This window comes from Leiobunum rupestre, chromosome 2, assembly GCF_980474605.1.
Source record: "Leiobunum rupestre chromosome 2, qqLeiRupe1.1.hap1, whole genome shotgun sequence".
NCBI classification, from domain to species: Eukaryota; Metazoa; Arthropoda; class Arachnida; order Opiliones; family Sclerosomatidae; genus Leiobunum; species Leiobunum rupestre.
This window is the reverse complement of record NC_143385.1, coordinates 68267956-68286591: the sequence shown is the minus strand read 5'-3', so window position 1 is coordinate 68286591 and position 18636 is coordinate 68267956. Positions and strand designations below refer to the sequence as shown.

The following is an 18636-nucleotide window of genomic DNA, read 5'->3' as shown; positions in this document are numbered from 1 at the left end:
CCGGCGCTTGGACAGACACGTGTATCGAGTAATCCTAAATGCGCTCTCTACAGACAGTTGGTGTATTGACGCGGTAGAGGAATAAGTGAAAGCACTATAGAAAATTAAGTGGGCAGCTTTTCAAATGTTTACTGAAACTTCAACATAATTTTCTGAACAACACGTCGAATTGCGTGTTTCTAGGCAAAGACATTTGATCGTTTGAACAATGGCTCACAGATCATTCTCCACATGGGCAATTATACTGAGATTTAGTTTGCCTTTCCACGGGTCTAGTAGCTGACCACAGGGTGACTCGCGGTATGTCGTTGGAACAGCAAACATTAAAAAAGTCCTTGGAACAAATTTTAACGATCCTAAATTGCGCAGAAAATCAAGCCCCAAGGTAAGAGGAAATAGTCAAGATCAACTCGCAGCAGCTCTTCAATCGAATGGTTTGTGTTTGTAACACTCCTTCGAAATTTAAGTCCTATCTTTTGAGTTCAAAAATGGCAAGGACGAAAGCTAAATCCAATCGAATTAGGCTGGGATATAAACAAGATGTCACGGACATTTAAGTACACGCAAACGAGAACACATTAATTTACATTATTTTTAGACAAACCGAATTTTTCGAGTTACCTGGTTTTGGAAATCAGGTAGCGAAATGCGAACACGTTAATTTGTTTAATTTTTCGACAAATTGAATTTTTAGAGTTGCCTGGTTTTGGAAATTATGAAGGGTAATGCGAACGAGTTAAATGGTGTAAAAAACGAAGTTGTCAAGCCAATATGCGCTTAAATAAACCCGTCTCTTACTGTCTTGCCCCCCTGTTGATAAATGCTGCCAGATCTATGCATAGAAAATTATCATCTTTGGCAGTATATAGAGAAACCAGAAACAAACCAGATATATGTCCAGTCGCAGCAGCACAAACTCTATAATCGGCTATGAATGATCTTTATTTAAAGGGCTATTTCATGCCTTAAAACCCCTAGCTCCTAGGGTTTCTTGCAACGACAAAACAAATTGCCGAGCGTCCGGTGGTGGTCGACAAAGTGGATTGCTTTGTACATCTATGTGCGGCATATCATGCACAAACACCCCGGACGTAAGCTTTGGTACCGAAGAAGAAAATGATTCGATAGAACTTAATGAATACTGCGGAAAATTCATGTTCCTAAACTAGTATAGCATAGTTAAAAAGGAAACATGTAAAGTAAAACCGAAACTATATCTAAAGATACTACATATACATTTAACTAATTTTACCTCTCCGAAGAACTTTTAGTCCCGATCACATTCGCAGTATCGGGGCAAAGTGTAAAAACCGCGCTGGGTATAGTGTATGTGCAATTTGTGAGTTTGTATTGTGTGGTGAGGTAAGTTGGAGTTTACGTACGTGTTGTTTGTTCGAGTGTGTTACAGCGTATGTTGGTGTGTTAGCGCGTGTTGTTTGTTATAGCGTATGTTGCGTTTTTTTGTGTTTCTACTAGTTATCGACTTTTGGGACCGACCGAGCGCTAATGGTTACGTTAAACGTCTTAGCATCCAAATGGAAGGGTTCCCATCAAGTCTTCACGGTGTTTTATCAATTTGCGAAAGCGTCGGGTGGGATTTGAACCCGGGCCCTCCTCCCTGATAGGCGAATGTTCTACGATAGAACCACCGACGAATAAAACGGTTCACTGAAAACTAGAAATTTAGCTTAAGCGGAAGTGTATATTAATAGTTAGTAGAATCTTCAACATTTATAGTTTTAATAGTTAATAGAGTATTACATTTTGGTTCTTATTTAAATATAACAGTGTTATTTATAAAAACAGCTTTGGCAAAAGTCCGTTTTCCTTTACGCTTTTATACACGTATTAACGTCAATTTATTCTTAAATACTTTTAATATTTATAAATTAAATTAACACTAATTAATTATCTATAACTATAAGTCTTAAAGTTTGTCCTTTTATTTATTTGTATGTCATGTTCCTACAAACTCGAGAACGGTTAGCTCTAGAGCTTCAGGGCCTGATTTACAACTAAACGCGCCTAATTCCAAATACCTGACATGGTTATTAATCTAATTCAATTTTATTTTACTCGACTTTGGACTTTCACTTCTTTGCTTCCCTTATCTATTTTTCCGGCTGGTTCCGACTTGCACCTCTTTACGGATCATTTTTTTTTAAATGTCACGTGATCGCGCCGTTATTTGTTTTAAAACGTCGCCCGGTTTGTTTTCCTCTCTTGGGTTCCTTGCGCCCGTCCCGACCTTTAAACCTTTTAACGGGTTAGTGTGAAAGAAAGGGACTTCGTAGAAGGGGAGGTTTAGTTGGGATTTTTAAGTAGTTCAGGACTTTTTGCTACGCGTGTTACGTGTGTTACGTTTTTGCTACCGTTTTTGCTACAGCGTTTACCTTTCTTACGTACAAATCAGATCTAATTCATTAAAACTAAGACGCCGGGCGAAGCCGGGTATTAAAGCTTGTTTTAATATAAAGTACAGTACAAAAGTAAGACAAAACCTGTAGTAGTCTACAGGTTTTGTCTTACTTTTGGATTCAACTAGTATAAAACTAGTATAAAAACCCTTAAAAAGTATTAAATGTTTCAACTTTTTATCTTAATAATCAGCTAGGTTAATACACAAGGCACCACCTTAGGCCTAAGTCATCAAGCGCCTTTTAAAGTCATTAATTCAGGTGGGCGGGTTTAATTTTTCCGAAGATTAACCACTCTAATTTAACCTCTAAACTTCAACTACTTTAGTTAGACGTATATAATTGTATTTTTTGGATTTAATTTAATTTTCGCTTAACTTTCCGCTAGTGCACATTTTATCCGCGGGCGCCAAATTCCCGTGCAGCCACTAAGGTAACGAAATACTATTTTCGCTCTTGGCGAACTTGTTTTTGCTTAATATTACAGAACTCTGGTACATATACCGCGTTTGGGATTGAAAACGAAACTAAATGTAAAAAGGGTTTTCGTGAGAGGTATATTTAGGCCGTATCTGTAAAAATGATCGATTCCAAAAGCAGCTTCAGTTGGGTAATTAACAACAAAGCGAGCGTTCGCCGCAATTTCTTCTTAGGTAAACAATTGACCTCGGGGAACAGAGTACGAAGTTCCGTAGAACGACAATAAATTGACTGTTTGACGTCATGCACGCGTAAAGGTTTTTACTATAATTGTTATAGCCATGGCAAGTTTAATAACTATTACTTGGGTCGCTGAACTGTTTAATTTATTTTTGGAAAATGGTTTATAAATTTAATGAATATTATATTACGTCTATATTTGCTCGTTTTCAAGTTAAAATAAATTCGATTTACATTAATGGCAGAAGTATATATACAAAACTAACGTTTCGTGGTATCGTAAAATGGGGTTAGTTCGCGATTCTCCCACAAGGGCCCGTTAGCTTCGACTTCAGGGGTCAATAAAATGTCACGTGACGTTGGAATTCCCACATGTCTCCTATTCGTGATCGTTTTCGTAAATTTTAATTATATCTAGGAATTACAAGGAATTTATGATTTATACTTTTTAGTATTTAATGATTTAATAACTAGTGCGGCTTAGTGCAATATTTATGTGATAATGGATCAGCCATTAGATTTGTTAACGAATTTTCGTCAATTTGACGATTTGTTAAATGGTTAGTATTTTTATTTATTTATTTAAAGGATTAAAAAAAATTAGTTGTTTCTAGGGCTGTTCGAGTACTCGAACATTTACGATTACTCGGCCTTTTTTTAGGCCGATTACTCGAACTCGACCTCGAATAAGAAATTGGAGAATACTCGTCGATTACTGAGTACCAAAAAATTGCATATTCGGGTGCCCGATTACTCGAATAAACTGCTCTCTAAACTCGTCGAGTATTTGTTTTTTTTCTATCCTCGTTGCTTCAAAGTTCAAAGAGGGGTTCTTACAACTTTTTGGGGGACAATAGATGGTACCTACAAATTTGTGGAAACTGTGGTTACTTTTACTCCTTTTAAATTTAATTTCATAATTACTTGAATAAAACCAGCTCCTAATCAAGTACTCGATAACCCGACTCGTTAAAATATTACTCGAGGTTTTTTTTAGTTACTCGACTCGAATAAGAGAAACTTTCCCCCTAATAAAGTACTCGACTTCAATATTACTCGACTCGAATACTCGATAAAAAACCACTAATAGCACAGCCTTAATTATTTCAGATGATGTAAAAACTGTCTTTTATTATTATATATTTAGTTCTATTAGTTTTTATTTATTTTTATATATTTTATAACTCACCGTTGAGTAAACGTTGAGTCCGGTTTCTTATTAGGGTTGAAGCTACCTCGTGTGTGCCAAGGCTTAACTAGTACGCATATAGTTTAGACCAAATAATGGAAATTATCTTAATTATTTTGTTTTTTCGTAATTACTTTGAATTTTTAAATGTAAAATCACAGAATTATCAATCAATGGACTAATTAACTGCTCTTACAGCCGGGAATCAACGCGAAGTGGAAACCAGAAACCAGACTCAACGTTTACTCAACGGTGAAATCGTCAAGTTGAGCAACGGTCTCAAAGGAAATATTTTTATCAGACAACAGTTTCTTCTCTGTTGGTTCTTTTACTGAACTAAGCCTATGTCGAGACGATTTTTAGTGTTGATGCTGTAATGTCGGTACTTATCGATTAAACTGACACTTATTAGTTATGAATAATAACAATCTTTAAAGATTCTTTATTAGTGAACTTTTACATGACTGATAACTACCCAGTTCCTAACTTTAGCGTCGTCTGCTCTTTTTATGTTTTGGAATAGGGCTGATAATATTAGTATTAAAGTTTAGTTCTTATGAACCTGACAGATGCTAATCCCTCTCATTATCTAACAGTAAGCTACTTACTTCCCCCTAAACAAAAATCAAATCTGTCGGGTATCACATTGGTACCCTAAAACCTGCACACTAAAGAAGGTGAATGGTAAACTTCTCACCCGTCCAAGGCCATATCTATAAGTCCTTTGATTCCACAGTACTCGAACACCTCTTCTTGCTTCGCTTCGGGTTCGAATACGACGTTGAAAGTGAACGATTTCGGCGCTCCTGCGAAATCCTCCACCTGAAACCACAAAATTACATTCGACATTTTAATCAAAACAAAATAGACTTTGTTTTGCAGTCAAAACATCGGAGCCGCCATTGCAGCTCACTATGTCCGCCATTCTTCATCGCCTAACGGTGATTGTAACTTTGTAAGTGATGGTTTTCGAAAATTCCTCCCAATTTGCTACAGTGCTTTCGCACTTTTGAGTAATCAAGACAATCACGGGAAATCGACGAAGAAAATCACAGAGAAGTTAGTGGATATTACCGATCAATTAGTTAAAATCACCGAGCATTTAGTGCAAAACACCGCCCAATTAGTGGAAATCAACGAGCATTTAATGGAAAACACCGCTCAATTAGTGGAAATCACCGATCAATAAGCGAAAATCACCGATCAATTAGTGGAAATCACCGAGCATTTAGTGCAAATCACCAATCAATAAGTGCAAAACACCGCCCAATTAATGGAAATCAACGAGCATTTAAAGGAAAACACCGCTCAATTAGTGGAAATCACCGAGCATTTAGTGCAAATCACCAATCAATAAGTGCAAAACACCGCCCAATTAGTGGAAATCAACGAGCATTTAAAGGAAAACACCGCTCAATTAGTGGAAATCACCGATCAATAAGCGAAAATCACCGATCAATTAGTGGAAATCACCGAGCATTTAGTGCAAATCACCAATCAATAAGTGCAAAACACCGCCCAATTAGTGGAAATCAACGAGCATTTAAAGGAAAACACCGCTCAATTAGTGGAAATCACCGAGCAATAAGCGAAAATCACCGATCAATTAGTGGAAATCACCGAGCATTTAGTGCAAATCACCAATCAATTAGTGCAAAACACCGCCCAATTGGTGGAAATCAACGAGCATTTAAAGCAAAACACCGCTCAATTATTGGAAATCACCGGCAATAAGCGAAAATCACAGATCGATTAGTGGAAATCACCGAGCATTTAGTGCAAATCACCGATCAAACAGAACAATAAGTTTAAATCACCGATCAATTAGTGGAAATCACCGAGTAATAAGTGAAAATCACCGATCAATTAGTGGAAATCACTGAGCATTTAGTGCAAATCACCGATCAATTAGTGAAAATCACCAATAAATTAATGGAAATCACTGAGAAATTAGTCGAAATCACTGAGCATTTAGTGCAAATCACCGATCAATTAGTGAAGATCACCAATAAATTAGTGGAAATCACCGAGTAATAAGTGAAAATCACCGATCAATTAGTGGAAATCACCGAGCATTTAGTGCAAATCACCGATCAATTAGTGGAAATCACCGATCAATTAGTGGAAATCACCGAGCATTTAGTGCAAATCACCGATCAATTAGTGGAAATCACCGAGCATTTAGTGCAAATCACCGATCAATTAGTGGAAATCACCGAGCATTTAGTGCAAATCACCGATCAATTAGTGAAAATCATCAATAAATTAATGGAAATCACTGAGAAATTAGTCGAAATCACTGATCATTTAGTGCAAATCACCGATCAATTAGTGAAAATCACCGATAAATTAGTTGATATCACTGAGCAATTAGTGAAAATCCCCGAACACTAAGTCGAAATCACCGATCAATTAGAGTAATGCGGAAAAGCAACGAAGGGGTTTTCTTTGGAAATATTGTAGTTTGATTAGTTTTAATTAAATTTGGATGTATTTTAGCAATAGAACGAAATATCACGGTATAAAAGTTCGGTAGAACTAAAAGCAGCGTACACTCTATCATAACCATCCTGTAAACAGGAATAGCCATTTGACAAGATAAAATATCCTTTTACATGGCTAATATTGAACCTCTAATGGCTTATCTCTAAATGTGTATTTCTCTGTAAGCAATTTGTAAATTGGTTTACAAGGGGGGTGAAAGTAGAATCTGAAGAAAAATAAACCAGATTTCCCCCTCAAATAGTTCGTAGAGATATTCTAATACTTTCTCCTCTATTTACTGTTGGCTATATCAAAACCAAATGATAAGAATATGAAGTTCCAAAATGCGGTTTTACTTACGCTAATTTGACCTTCCCCGGGGAACTGAGTCGATTGGACGTCGTTTCGACCCTTTTCCGCGCTGGTCGGAGGTCGAACTCTGCAAAAAAACAACAGAAACTCGGTCAATGGGTCGAAAATATCCGAGAGAATGTCTTGAGGACATTGAATAACCACTACGTTTCTACAAAGCGCGAAACGAGAACGCAAAATATCAATAGTTTCTCGAAAAGCTATTTTGCAAATTGACCATTTCGTCGAATAGCCAGAGGGGTTCCGAGGGGAGGGCCGCCAGGAGAAGCTACATTTGCAGGGGCCGCTAAACACTACTTACAGACGTTTTGGCTCGCTTTTGCGTCGCCTTGTTTTAAATAACTAGCCCCAATTAACCAATGATTATGTTAAACATATATGCAGAGTTGGAAAAACCCGTTTTCTTTAAACCAAAGTAACCGTTTTTTTTGGTTTTAATTAGGTTTTTTTTTTGTTTTTAACCAGGGTTTTTTGGTTTTAACCAGTTTTAGTTTCCAGCAGGATTTTTTGTTTTTAATTAGGTTTTTGGTTTTAAACCACGGATTTTTGGTTTTAACCAGTTTTTTTGTTTTTAACGATAGATTTGGTTTTTAAACAGTTTTTTGTTTTAACCATCTTTTTTGGTTTTAACCAGTGTTTTCCGGTTTTAAGCAGTTTTATTTTTGTTTTTAAACAGTTTTTGTTTTAACCATGTTTTTTGGTTTTAACCATGGTTTTCCGGTTTTAACCAGTTTTTGTTTTAACCAGTTTTTTTAAACAGTTTTTGTTTTAACCATGTTTTTTGGTTTTAAACCGGGTTTCTTGGTTTTAACCATGTTTTTTGGTTTTAAACCGGGTTTCTTGGTTTTAACCATGTTTTTGTTTTAAACCAAGGTTTTCCGGTTTTAAGCAGTTTTATTTTTGTTTTTAAACAGTTTTTGTTTTAACCATGTTTTTTGGTTTTAACCATGGTTTTCCGGTTTTAACCAGTTTTATTTTTGTTTTTAAACAGTTTTTGTTTTAACCATGTTTTTTGGTTTTAAACCAGTTTTTTGTTTTCAACCAGGGTTTTTTGTTTTTAACCAGTTTTTTTAAACACTGGTTTAAATTACACTTAAACTATTTTTCGGTTGTGTTTATTAAGTTTGACTGTACATACTGTTCTTAATTAACTAAAATTTAATTTGAGTTAAAAAATTAAAGTAGCAAAATTATATGCACATATTAAAAAATTAACTTTTTAATTCTCTGTGACTATACTTAAAGGAATAACACTTCTTTGACTCTCTTTAACATCCCTGTCAAAGACTTTAAACAAAAACACAAGTTTAGATGCTTTCTCTGTGCTTAGTCTATTAATATTAGCCAATAATCAACTATAAAACAGCTTTAAAATTGGCTGTTGTAGATATTTTTCATTTTCCAATAATACAAAAGTCTCGCCAAAAACGACGTTTTAGTGTTAGATTCAATTATGTACAAATATTTCGGCCAAGAAGACGTTTTTGTTTCGTAGTTTTTGGTCAGAAAATGTACCAGTAATTGGGAATAATTTAGAGTTATAGCAAAGTTAAAAAAACAAAAGAATTAAAAAAACAATTTTTTTTAATAAAACCACTTGCTTTAAGCCATAAACCAGCTAACCCTAATATTTTTTTAGTAGACTTCAGACTAATGAGTTATTAGGCGAAATACTTGCTCTTTGCTTAGACCTCATATCGCGTGCTCTGTGCAGGAAGAATTGCACGCGGTGCAAGACCGGCCCGTGATAGTTTGTTTTTAGGTTTCTAGAGGCGCTTATGTTATTAGATAGGATGTCAATTTTACGTTACTACTCTCATAGCTTAACTAACTGTAACACTTATGGAAATGTCTTATAGACTTATGGTAGAAGCTATCGAATTAAAGCGTTAATTGGATATCGTGATTCGTATTCTACATTTACCTTGACCCTGAAAATTATCTTTAATATCGGGAAAAGAGACGTCTTTGAAGTGGATCTTTTTGAAATAAAAGTAAGGAAACAGCAGTGATGGGCACGCTCAACTCATTTTGAGCGAAAATTGAGTTGTAAAATATCTTTTTAAAAGAGCACAAAACGGAAATGATAGGAGTTAAAATTTCACCGCTCAAAAAAGAGCGAAAGGTAGGAGCGAAAGTTTTACCGCTCCGCAAAGAGAGGAGCGAAAGTTTTAGCGCTCCGAAAAGATAGGTGCGAAACTTTTACCGCTCCGAAAAGAGCATAAAGAGAGGAGCGAAACTTCTACCGCTCCGAAAAGAGCGAAAAGAGAGGAGCGAAACTTTTACCGCTCCGAAAAGAGAGGAGGGAAAGTTTTACCGCTCCGAAAAGAGAGGAGCGAAACTTTTACCGCTCCGAAAAGAGCATAAAGAGAGGAGCGAAACTTCTACCGCTCCGAAAAGAGCGAAAAGAGAGGAGCGAAACTTTTACCGCTCCGAAAAGAGAGGAGGGAAAGTTTTACCGCTCCGAAAAGAGAGGAGGGAAACTTTTACCGCTCCGAAAAGAGCGAAAAGAGAGGAGCGAAACTTTTACCGCTCCGAAGAGAGCGAAAAGAAAGGACCGAAACTTTTACCGCTCCGAAGAGAGCGAAAAGAAAGGACCGAAACTTTTACCGCTCCGAAGAGAGCGAAAAGAAAGGACCGAAACGTTTACCGCTCCGAAGAGAGCGAAAAGAAAGGACCGAAACTTTTACCGCTCGGAAAAGAGCGAAAAAAGAGGACCGAAAGTTTTACCGCTCCGAAAAGAGAGGAGCGGAACTTTTACCGCTCCGAAAAAAACGAAACTTTCCCCGCTCAGAAATTTGCTAGTGTGAGCTGAGCGGTTCTTTAACAACAGTGCCCATCACTGCGGAACAGGAAGACTTGAAATTCGGGCTCTTTTTTAAAACTGCTAAAATCTAAAAACGATTTAAAAGCCAGGTTAAGCTAGCCCTCGAGAACGCGAACGGGGGAACGTGCAGATTTTACGCAATAAAGTTACGTCTACACTCGTACAAGTTACACGTTTTCAAGTGGTAGCTTAACATGTCATATGCATTATATTACTAGATAAATGTATATAATTTACACATTAAAATTCCTGAATCGGCAAACCTTTTATAAAGCTCCTAAGTTCTCCAGATTCTCACCAGGTGGTAGACGGGACATTTTAATCCACTAACCGCCACGAGATTAATCACGGTTGAGATATGTGTCAAGGCCACGCCAACGGGGATATACTTGGGGACAGGAGTGGGACACCCGTGGCGGAAGTATGACAAGCACCCGTTGGGGGATTGGTGGTTGTTCTCACACGGTTCTCCACAGCCTCTGCCTCCCAGTTGCAAGGGATTACAAGACTACGCCAAAAATACTGGCAAGTAACTTTTCGGTTCTATCCAAGGACGTCATTAGGGTTAAAAAAAGTTCACGAATTTTTCTAATACCAACTCAGAATCGGATGAAGTACACGTTTGTCTCTTTGGGGAATATTTTAATGAGAACTAGTAACGGAGTGACGTCATCACAAGAAGAAAATCTCCCCCTAGCGAGGCGTTGTCAAACAAGGGGGTAGTCACTTACGTAATCAGGTGTACAAAATATTTAAGAGTCAAAGGGCCAGGCTACGTGTGACGCGTTAGCAAGCGGACGCAAAACTGCGTCGAACCTCGTAATGCAGTCTGTCTCGTGAATAGCTCTCACAAGGAGACTACCCGAGGTGTTACACACCGATTTTGTAGACCTTCATGTAACTTGAAAAATCCTAAAGGGATTTTATTCAATGGGCAACGGGTTTGCCATGGCAACGAAAAAAGTTTTTGACAACGTAAAATGGTAATTTTCCCATTGAAAATAACATGGGATTTTGACCGATTCCCTGTGAAACATTTTACAATATTGAAAAAAAATTAAAATACCAAAATTATAAAAAATTGATAAAAATTGACGAAAAAAATAAAAATTGATCACATTTTGATCAATTTTTTAATTTTTTTCACAGGGATATTTCTATCCCTGACCCTTCTAAGCCTAATTCTTGGAGAGTTATGTGGAATATGGTGGCATCGGCTACACTGTACATGGGTGTAAAAACGAGTAAACCTTGAACCTTTCCAGAGGTACCGATAACAAGTTTAGAATCTGCAACGAACGTGAGACAACGCAAAGGAATTCTTGAGGTTTTTTCTTTGGTTCTGTTATTTCCGCAGCTTCAACTTCGATCTGAAAGCAATTACGGCCCGATTTGAAGAAGTGTCGATACTCGGTCGTTTGTCGCTGAAGAATCCCAACACGCGTTATCAAACTTTTATATCTCGACACGCCCTTCGAAGGTTAATGTGGCGAAACCGAAGGACATCGGACCAACACGGCTTCTTAAAACTTTAGCCAAATGACCGTTTACTCGGACACCGGTCATTACTTTCCTCAGTATTTTACCGCGCGAGTGGATGATTGTATAGTCAATATATCGCGGTTATTTTGGGGTAAACTAAAGTACCATTTGTATGGGGTATAAAAACTATAAGTATATCATTATCAGCCTTTGAGTCATGAATACCATCTCAATCTAAGTTCTGGTGTGCATTAAAATTGTGGGTCTTGTTTAATATTTGAAGCGTAAAACGAAAATTAAGAATTAACATTTTATTTAAATTTAAATGGTTTTATTTCGATACGCGTTCATAGTTTATTTTTCAAATGCTTCCGTAATTAAAGTTCTTATTTTAGACCTATAAAGTGGTTAAAACTTTTTCCATTTAGGGTATTTCCTAGGGTTGTTAATTTTCCGGAAAAATAAAATGCGGAAAAATTTCCAGAAAATTTTCCGCAAATCGGAAAAATAAAAAATTTAAACATATATTACTTTTCAAGGGTTTTTAATGTTTTAAGCTTTTTATCGATTTAAAATGACTAATATCAGTAAACATACTACAAAACATTAATAGTGTTACATTTCAACCAGTTTAAACTAGTCTATAGGTTTAGTTTTACTTTTAGATTAGAAAAAATGAGGTGAAAATACCGCTTTATTTAAATTTGCAAACAATATATCAGACAAATCATGGAATGAAAACGTTTTTAATATTTTTCGGAAAAATACGGAAAATTTTCCGGAAAAAAGGCCTCGGTAATTTTCCGTAAAATTTTCCGAGTGGGAAATTTTCCGACTTACAACACTAGTATTTCCACAGAACATATTTTAAACCTTCTGCTCTCCGAATTTAGTCCTTTTGTGGAGTGTTAACGTGCTTATTTTACACTAAGAAGTTAGACCTTTTAAACTCTATTTTCAGTCCTTTATAAGTTTACAATTTTTTTATTTATTCAATTTACGACTTTATATATTAACCAACAAAGGGAGTTGCTAATCGTAACATAACGGTATTTGATATAGACATGTCAGAATTCTTCCGACTCCCCTATTTGGGTAACTATAGTTTGACGCCTTAATCAATATCCACTATATTTAAAATCTATAATCAAATTTTTAAAGACTTCACCGTAGTTAAATATTCCATTTACATCGAATTTCTTTGCATTGTGCTATTTTAAAAAAAATATTCAAAAGGAAAATAACGTAGTATTCAAATACTAGTCTCGAAATTGGTCCATCCGATAAATCTCTGACGAGAAAAGTCTCTTACGACTTACGAGATAAATCGATTACGAGATAAATCTCTTACGGGAGAAATCCCTTACGAGAGAAATCTCTTACGATAGAAATCTCTTACTTGATAAATCTCTAACTAGATAATTCCCTTACGAGATAAATCTCTTACGAGATAAATCTCTTACGAGATAAATCTCTTACGAGATAAATCTCTTACGAGATAAATCTCTTACGAGATAAATCTCTTACGAGATAAATCTCTTACGAGATAAATCTCTTACGAGAGAAATCTCTTACGAGATAAATCTCTTACGAGAGAAATCTCTTACTAGATAAATCTCTTACGAGAGAAATCTCTTACGAGAGAAATCTCTTACGAGATAAATCTCTTACTAGATAAATCTCTTACTAGATAATTCCCTTACTAGAGAAATCTCTTACGAGAGAAATCTCTTACTAGATAAATCTCTTACTAGATAAATCTCTTACTAGAGATTTCCCTTACGAGAGAAATCTCTTACGAGAGAAATCTCTTACGAGAGAAATCTCTTACTAGATAAATCTCTTACGAGAGAAATCTCTTACTAGATAAATCTCTTACGAGAGGAATCTCTTACGAGAGAAATCTCTTACGAGAGAAATCTCTTACGAGAGAAATCTCTTACTAGATAAATCTCTTACTAGAGATTTCCCTTACGAGAGAAATCTCTTACGAGAGAAATCTCTTACGAGAGAAATCTCTTACGAGAGAAATCTCTTACGAGAGAAATCTCTTACGAGAGAAATCTCTTACGAGAGAAATCTCTTACGAGAGAAATCTCTTACGAGAGAAATCTCTTACGAGATAAATCTCTTACGAGATAAATCTCTTACTAGATAAATCTCTTACTAGATAATTCCCTTACTAGAGAAATCTCTTACGAGAGAAATCTCTTGCTAGATAAATCTCTTACTAGAGATTTCCCTTACGAGAGAAATCTCTTACGAGAGAAATCTCTTACGAGAGAAATCTCTTACTAGATAAATCTCTTACGAGAGATTTCCCTTACGAGAGAAATCTCTTACGAGAGAAATCTCTTACGAGAGAAATCTCTTACGAGAGAAATCTCTTACGAGAGAAATCTCTTACGAGAGAAATCTCTTACGAGATAAATCTCTTACGAGATAAATCTCTTACGAGATAAATCTCTTACTAGATAAATCTCTTACTAGATAATTCCCTTACTAGAGAAATCTCTTACGAGAGAAATCTCTTACTAGATAAATCTCTTACGAGAGAAATCTCTTACGAGAGAAATCTCTTACGAGAGAAATCTCTTACTAGATAAATCTCTTACTAGATAAATCTCTTACTAGAGATTTCCCTTACGAGAGAAATCTCTTACGAGAGAAATCTCTTACGAGAGAAATCTCTTACGAGAGAAATCACTTACGAGAGAAATCTCTTACGAGAGATTTCCCTTACGAGAGAAATCTCTTACGAGAGAAATCACTTACGAGAGAAATCTCTTACGAGAGAAATCTCTTACGAGAGAAATCACTTACGAGAGAAATCTCTTACGAGATAAATCTCTTACGAGATAAATCTCTTACGAGATAAATCTCTTACTAGATAAATCTCTTACGAGATAAATCTCTTACGAGATAAATCTCTTACGAGATAAATCTCTTACTAGATAAATCTCTTACTAGATAATTCCCTTACTAGATAAATATCTTACTAGATAATTCCCTTACTAGAGAAATCTCTTACGAGAGAAATCTCTTACTAGATAAATCTCTTACTAGAGATTTCCCTTACGAGAGAAATCTCTTACGAGAGAAATCTCTTACGAGAGAAATCTCTTACGAGAGAAATCTCTTACTAGATAAATCTCTTACGAGAGATTTCCCTTACGAGAGAAATCTCTTACGAGAGAAATCTCTTACGAGAGAAATCTCTTACGAGAGAAATCTCTTACGAGAGAAATCTCTTACGAGATAAATCTCTTACTAGATAAATCTCTTACTAGATAATTCCCTTACTAGAGAAATCTCTTACGAGAGAAATCTCTTACTAGATAAATCTCTTACTAGAGATTTCCCTTACGAGAGAAATCTCTTACGAGAGAAATCTCTTACGAGAGAAATCTCTTACGAGAGAAATCTCTTACGAGAGAAATCTCTTACGAGAGAAATCTCTTACGAGAGAAATCTCTTACGAGAGAAATCTCTTACGAGAGAAATCTCTTACGAGAGAAATCTCTTACGAGAGAAATCTCTTACGAGATAAATCTCTTACGAGATAAATCTCTTACTAGATAAATCTCTTACTAGATAATTCCCTTACTAGAGAAATCTCTTACGAGAGAAATCTCTTGCTAGATAAATCTCTTACTAGAGATTTCCCTTACGAGAGAAATCTCTTACTAGAGATTTCCCTTACGAGAGAAATCTCTTACGAGAGAAATCTCTTACGAGAGAAATCTCTTACTAGATAAATCTCTTACGAGAGATTTCCCTTACGAGAGAAATCTCTTACGAGAGAAATCTCTTACGAGAGAAATCTCTTACGAGAGAAATCTCTTACGAGAGAAATCTCTTACGAGATAAATCTCTTACGAGATAAATCTCTTACGAGATAAATCTCTTACTAGATAAATCTCTTACTAGATAATTCCCTTACTAGAGAAATCTCTTACGAGAGAAATCTCTTACTAGATAAATCTCTTACGAGAGAAATCTCTTACGAGAGAAATCTCTTACGAGAGAAATCTCTTACTAGATAAATCTCTTACTAGATAAATCTCTTACTAGAGATTTCCCTTACGAGAGAAATCTCTTACGAGAGAAATCTCTTACGAGAGAAATCTCTTACGAGAGAAATCACTTACGAGAGAAATCTCTTACGAGAGATTTCCCTTACGAGAGAAATCTCTTACGAGAGAAATCACTTACGAGAGAAATCTCTTACGAGAGAAATCTCTTACGAGAGAAATCACTTACGAGAGAAATCTCTTACGAGATAAATCTCTTACGAGATAAATCTCTTACGAGATAAATCTCTTACTAGATAAATCTCTTACGAGATAAATCTCTTACGAGATAAATCTCTTACGAGATAAATCTCTTACTAGATAAATCTCTTACTAGATAATTCCCTTACTAGATAAATCTCTTACTAGATAATTCCCTTACTAGAGAAATCTCTTACGAGAGAAATCTCTTACTAGATAAATCTCTTACTAGAGATTTCCCTTACGAGAGAAATCTCTTACGAGAGAAATCTCTTACGAGAGAAATCTCTTACTAGATAAATCTCTTACGAGAGATTTCCCTTACGAGAGAAATCTCTTACGAGAGAAATCTCTTACGAGAGAAATCTCTTACGAGAGAAATCTCTTACGAGAGAAATCTCTTACGAGATAAATCTCTTACTAGATAAATCTCTTACTAGATAATTCCCTTACTAGAGAAATCTCTTACGAGAGAAATCTCTTACTAGATAAATCTCTTACTAGAGATTTCCCTTACGAGAGAAATCTCTTACGAGAGAAATCTCTTACGAGAGAAATCTCTTACGAGAGAAATCTCTTACGAGAGAAATCTCTTACGAGAGAAATCTCTTACGAGAGAAATCTCTTACGAGAGAAATCTCTTACGAGAGAAATCTCTTACGAGAGAAATCTCTTACGAGAGAAATCTCTTACGAGAGAAATCTCTTACGAGAGAAATCTCTTACGAGAGAAATCTCTTACTAGATAAATCTCTTACTAGATAAATCTCTTACTAGAGATTTCCCTTACGAGAGAAATCTCTTACTAGATAATTCCCTTACTAGAGAAATCTCTTACGAGAGAAATCTCTTACTAGATAAATCTCTTACTAGAGATTTCCCTTACGAGATAAATCTCTTACTAGATAATTCCCTTACTAGAGAAATCTCTTACGAGAGAAATCTCTTACTAGATAAATCTCTTACTAGAGATTTCCCTTACGAGAGAAATCTCTTACGAGAGAAATCTCTTACGAGAGAAATCTCTTACGAGAGAAATCTCTTACTAGATAAATCTCTTACTAGATAAATCTCTTACTAGAGATTTCCCTTACGAGAGAAATCTCTTACTAGATAATTCCCTTACTAGAGAAATCTCTTACGAGAGAAATCTCTTACGAGAGAAATCTCTTACGAGAGAAATCTCTTACGAGAGAAATCTCTTACTAGATAAATCTCTTACTAGATAATTCCCTTACGAGAGAAATCTCTTACGAGAGAAATCTCTTACGAGAGAAATCTCTTACGAGAGAAATCTCTTACGAGAGAAATCTCTTACTAGATAAATCTCTTACTAGATAATTCCCTTACGAGAGAAATCTCTTACGAGAGAAATCTCTAACGAGAGAAATCTCTTACGAGAGAAATCTCTTACGAGAGAAATCTCTTACGAGAGAAATCTCTTACTAGATAAATCTCTTACTAGATAATTCCCTTACGAGAGAAATCTCTTACTAGATAAATCTCTTACTAGAGATTTCCCTTACGAGAGAAATCTCTTACGAGAGAAATCTCTTACGAGAGAAATCTCTTACGAGAGAAATCTCTTACGAGAGAAATCTCTTACGAGAGAAATCTCTTACGAGAGAAATCTCTTACGAGAGAAATCTCTTACGAGAGAAATCTCTTACGAGAGAAATCTCTTACGAGAGAAATCTCTTACGAGAGAAATCTCTTACGAGAGAAATCTCTTACGAGAGAAATCTCTTACGAGAGAAATCTCTTACGAGAGAAATCTCTTACGAGAGAAATCTCTTACTAGATAAATCTCTTACTAGATAAATCTCTTACTAGATAATTCCCTTACGAGAGAAATCTCTTACTAGATAATTCCCTTACGAGAGAAATCTCTTACGAGAGAAATCTCTTACGAGAGAAATCTCTTACGAGAGAAATCTCTTACGAGAGAAATCTCTTACGAGAGAAATCTCTTACGAGAGAAATCTCTTACGAGAGAAATCTCTTACGAGAGAAATCTCTTACGAGAGAAATCTCTTACGAGAGAAATCTCTTATGAGAGAAATCTCTTACGAGAGAAATCTCTTACGAGAGAAATCTCTTACGAGAGAAATCTCTTACGAGAGAAATCTCTTACGAGAGAAATCTCTTACTAGATAAATCTCTTACTAGAGATTTCCCTTACGAGAGATTTCCCTTACGAGAGAAATCTCTTACGAGAGAAATCTCTTACTAGATAAATCTCTTACTAGATAATTCCCTTACGAGAGAAATCTCTTACTAGATAATTCCCTTACGAGAGAAATCTCTTACGAGAGAAATCTCTTACGAGAGAAATCTCTTACTAGATAAATCTCTTACTAGAGATTTCCCTTACGAGAGATTTCCCTTACGAGAGAAATCTCTTACGAGAGAAATCTCTTACTAGATAAATCTCTTACTAGATAAATCTCTTACTAGAGATTTCCCTTACGAGAGATTTCCCTTACGAGAGAAATCTCTTACGAGAGAAATCTCTTACTAGATAAATCTCTTACTAGATAAATCTCTTACTAGATAATTCCCTTACGAGAGAAATCTCTTACTAGATAATTCCCTTACGAGAGAAATCTCTTACTAGATAATTCCCTTACGAGAGAAATCTCTTACGAGAGAAATCTCTTACGAGAGAAATCTCTTACGAGAGAAATCTCTTACGAGAGAAATCTCTTACGAGAGAAATCTCTTACGAGAGAAATCTCTTACGAGAGAAATCTCTTACGAGAGAAATCTCTTACGAGAGAAATCTCTTACGAGAGAAATCTCTTACGAGAGAAATCTCTTACGAGAGAAATCTCTTACGAGAGAAATCTCTTACTAGATAAATCTCTTACGAGAGAAATCTCTTACTAGATAAATCTCTTACTAGATAATTCCCTTACGAGAGAAATCTCTT

The 18636-nt window shown here is 35.7% G+C and overlaps 1 protein-coding gene across 2 annotated transcripts in view; it reads right to left on the bottom strand.

Annotated features, from left to right (window-relative positions):
- Positions 1 to 18636, bottom strand: part of Klp54D (Kinesin-like protein at 54D) — an 81662-nt gene that overhangs the window by 35642 nt on the left and 27384 nt on the right. The window contains exons 1-3 of one of the 2 annotated variants that reach the window (XM_090165070.1): positions 10213 to 10425; positions 7111 to 7189; positions 4964 to 5088 (exon numbers count right to left, since the gene is read on the bottom strand). In XM_090165070.1, coding sequence (XP_090021196.1) covers positions 4964 to 4977 — 14 coding nt within the window. In that variant the 5' untranslated portion in view covers positions 4978 to 5088; positions 7111 to 7189; positions 10213 to 10425. Of the gene's footprint in view, positions 1 to 4963; positions 5089 to 7110; positions 7190 to 10212; positions 10426 to 18636 lie in introns of those variants that run through there. The other variant, XM_090165069.1, reaches the window with a different exon arrangement.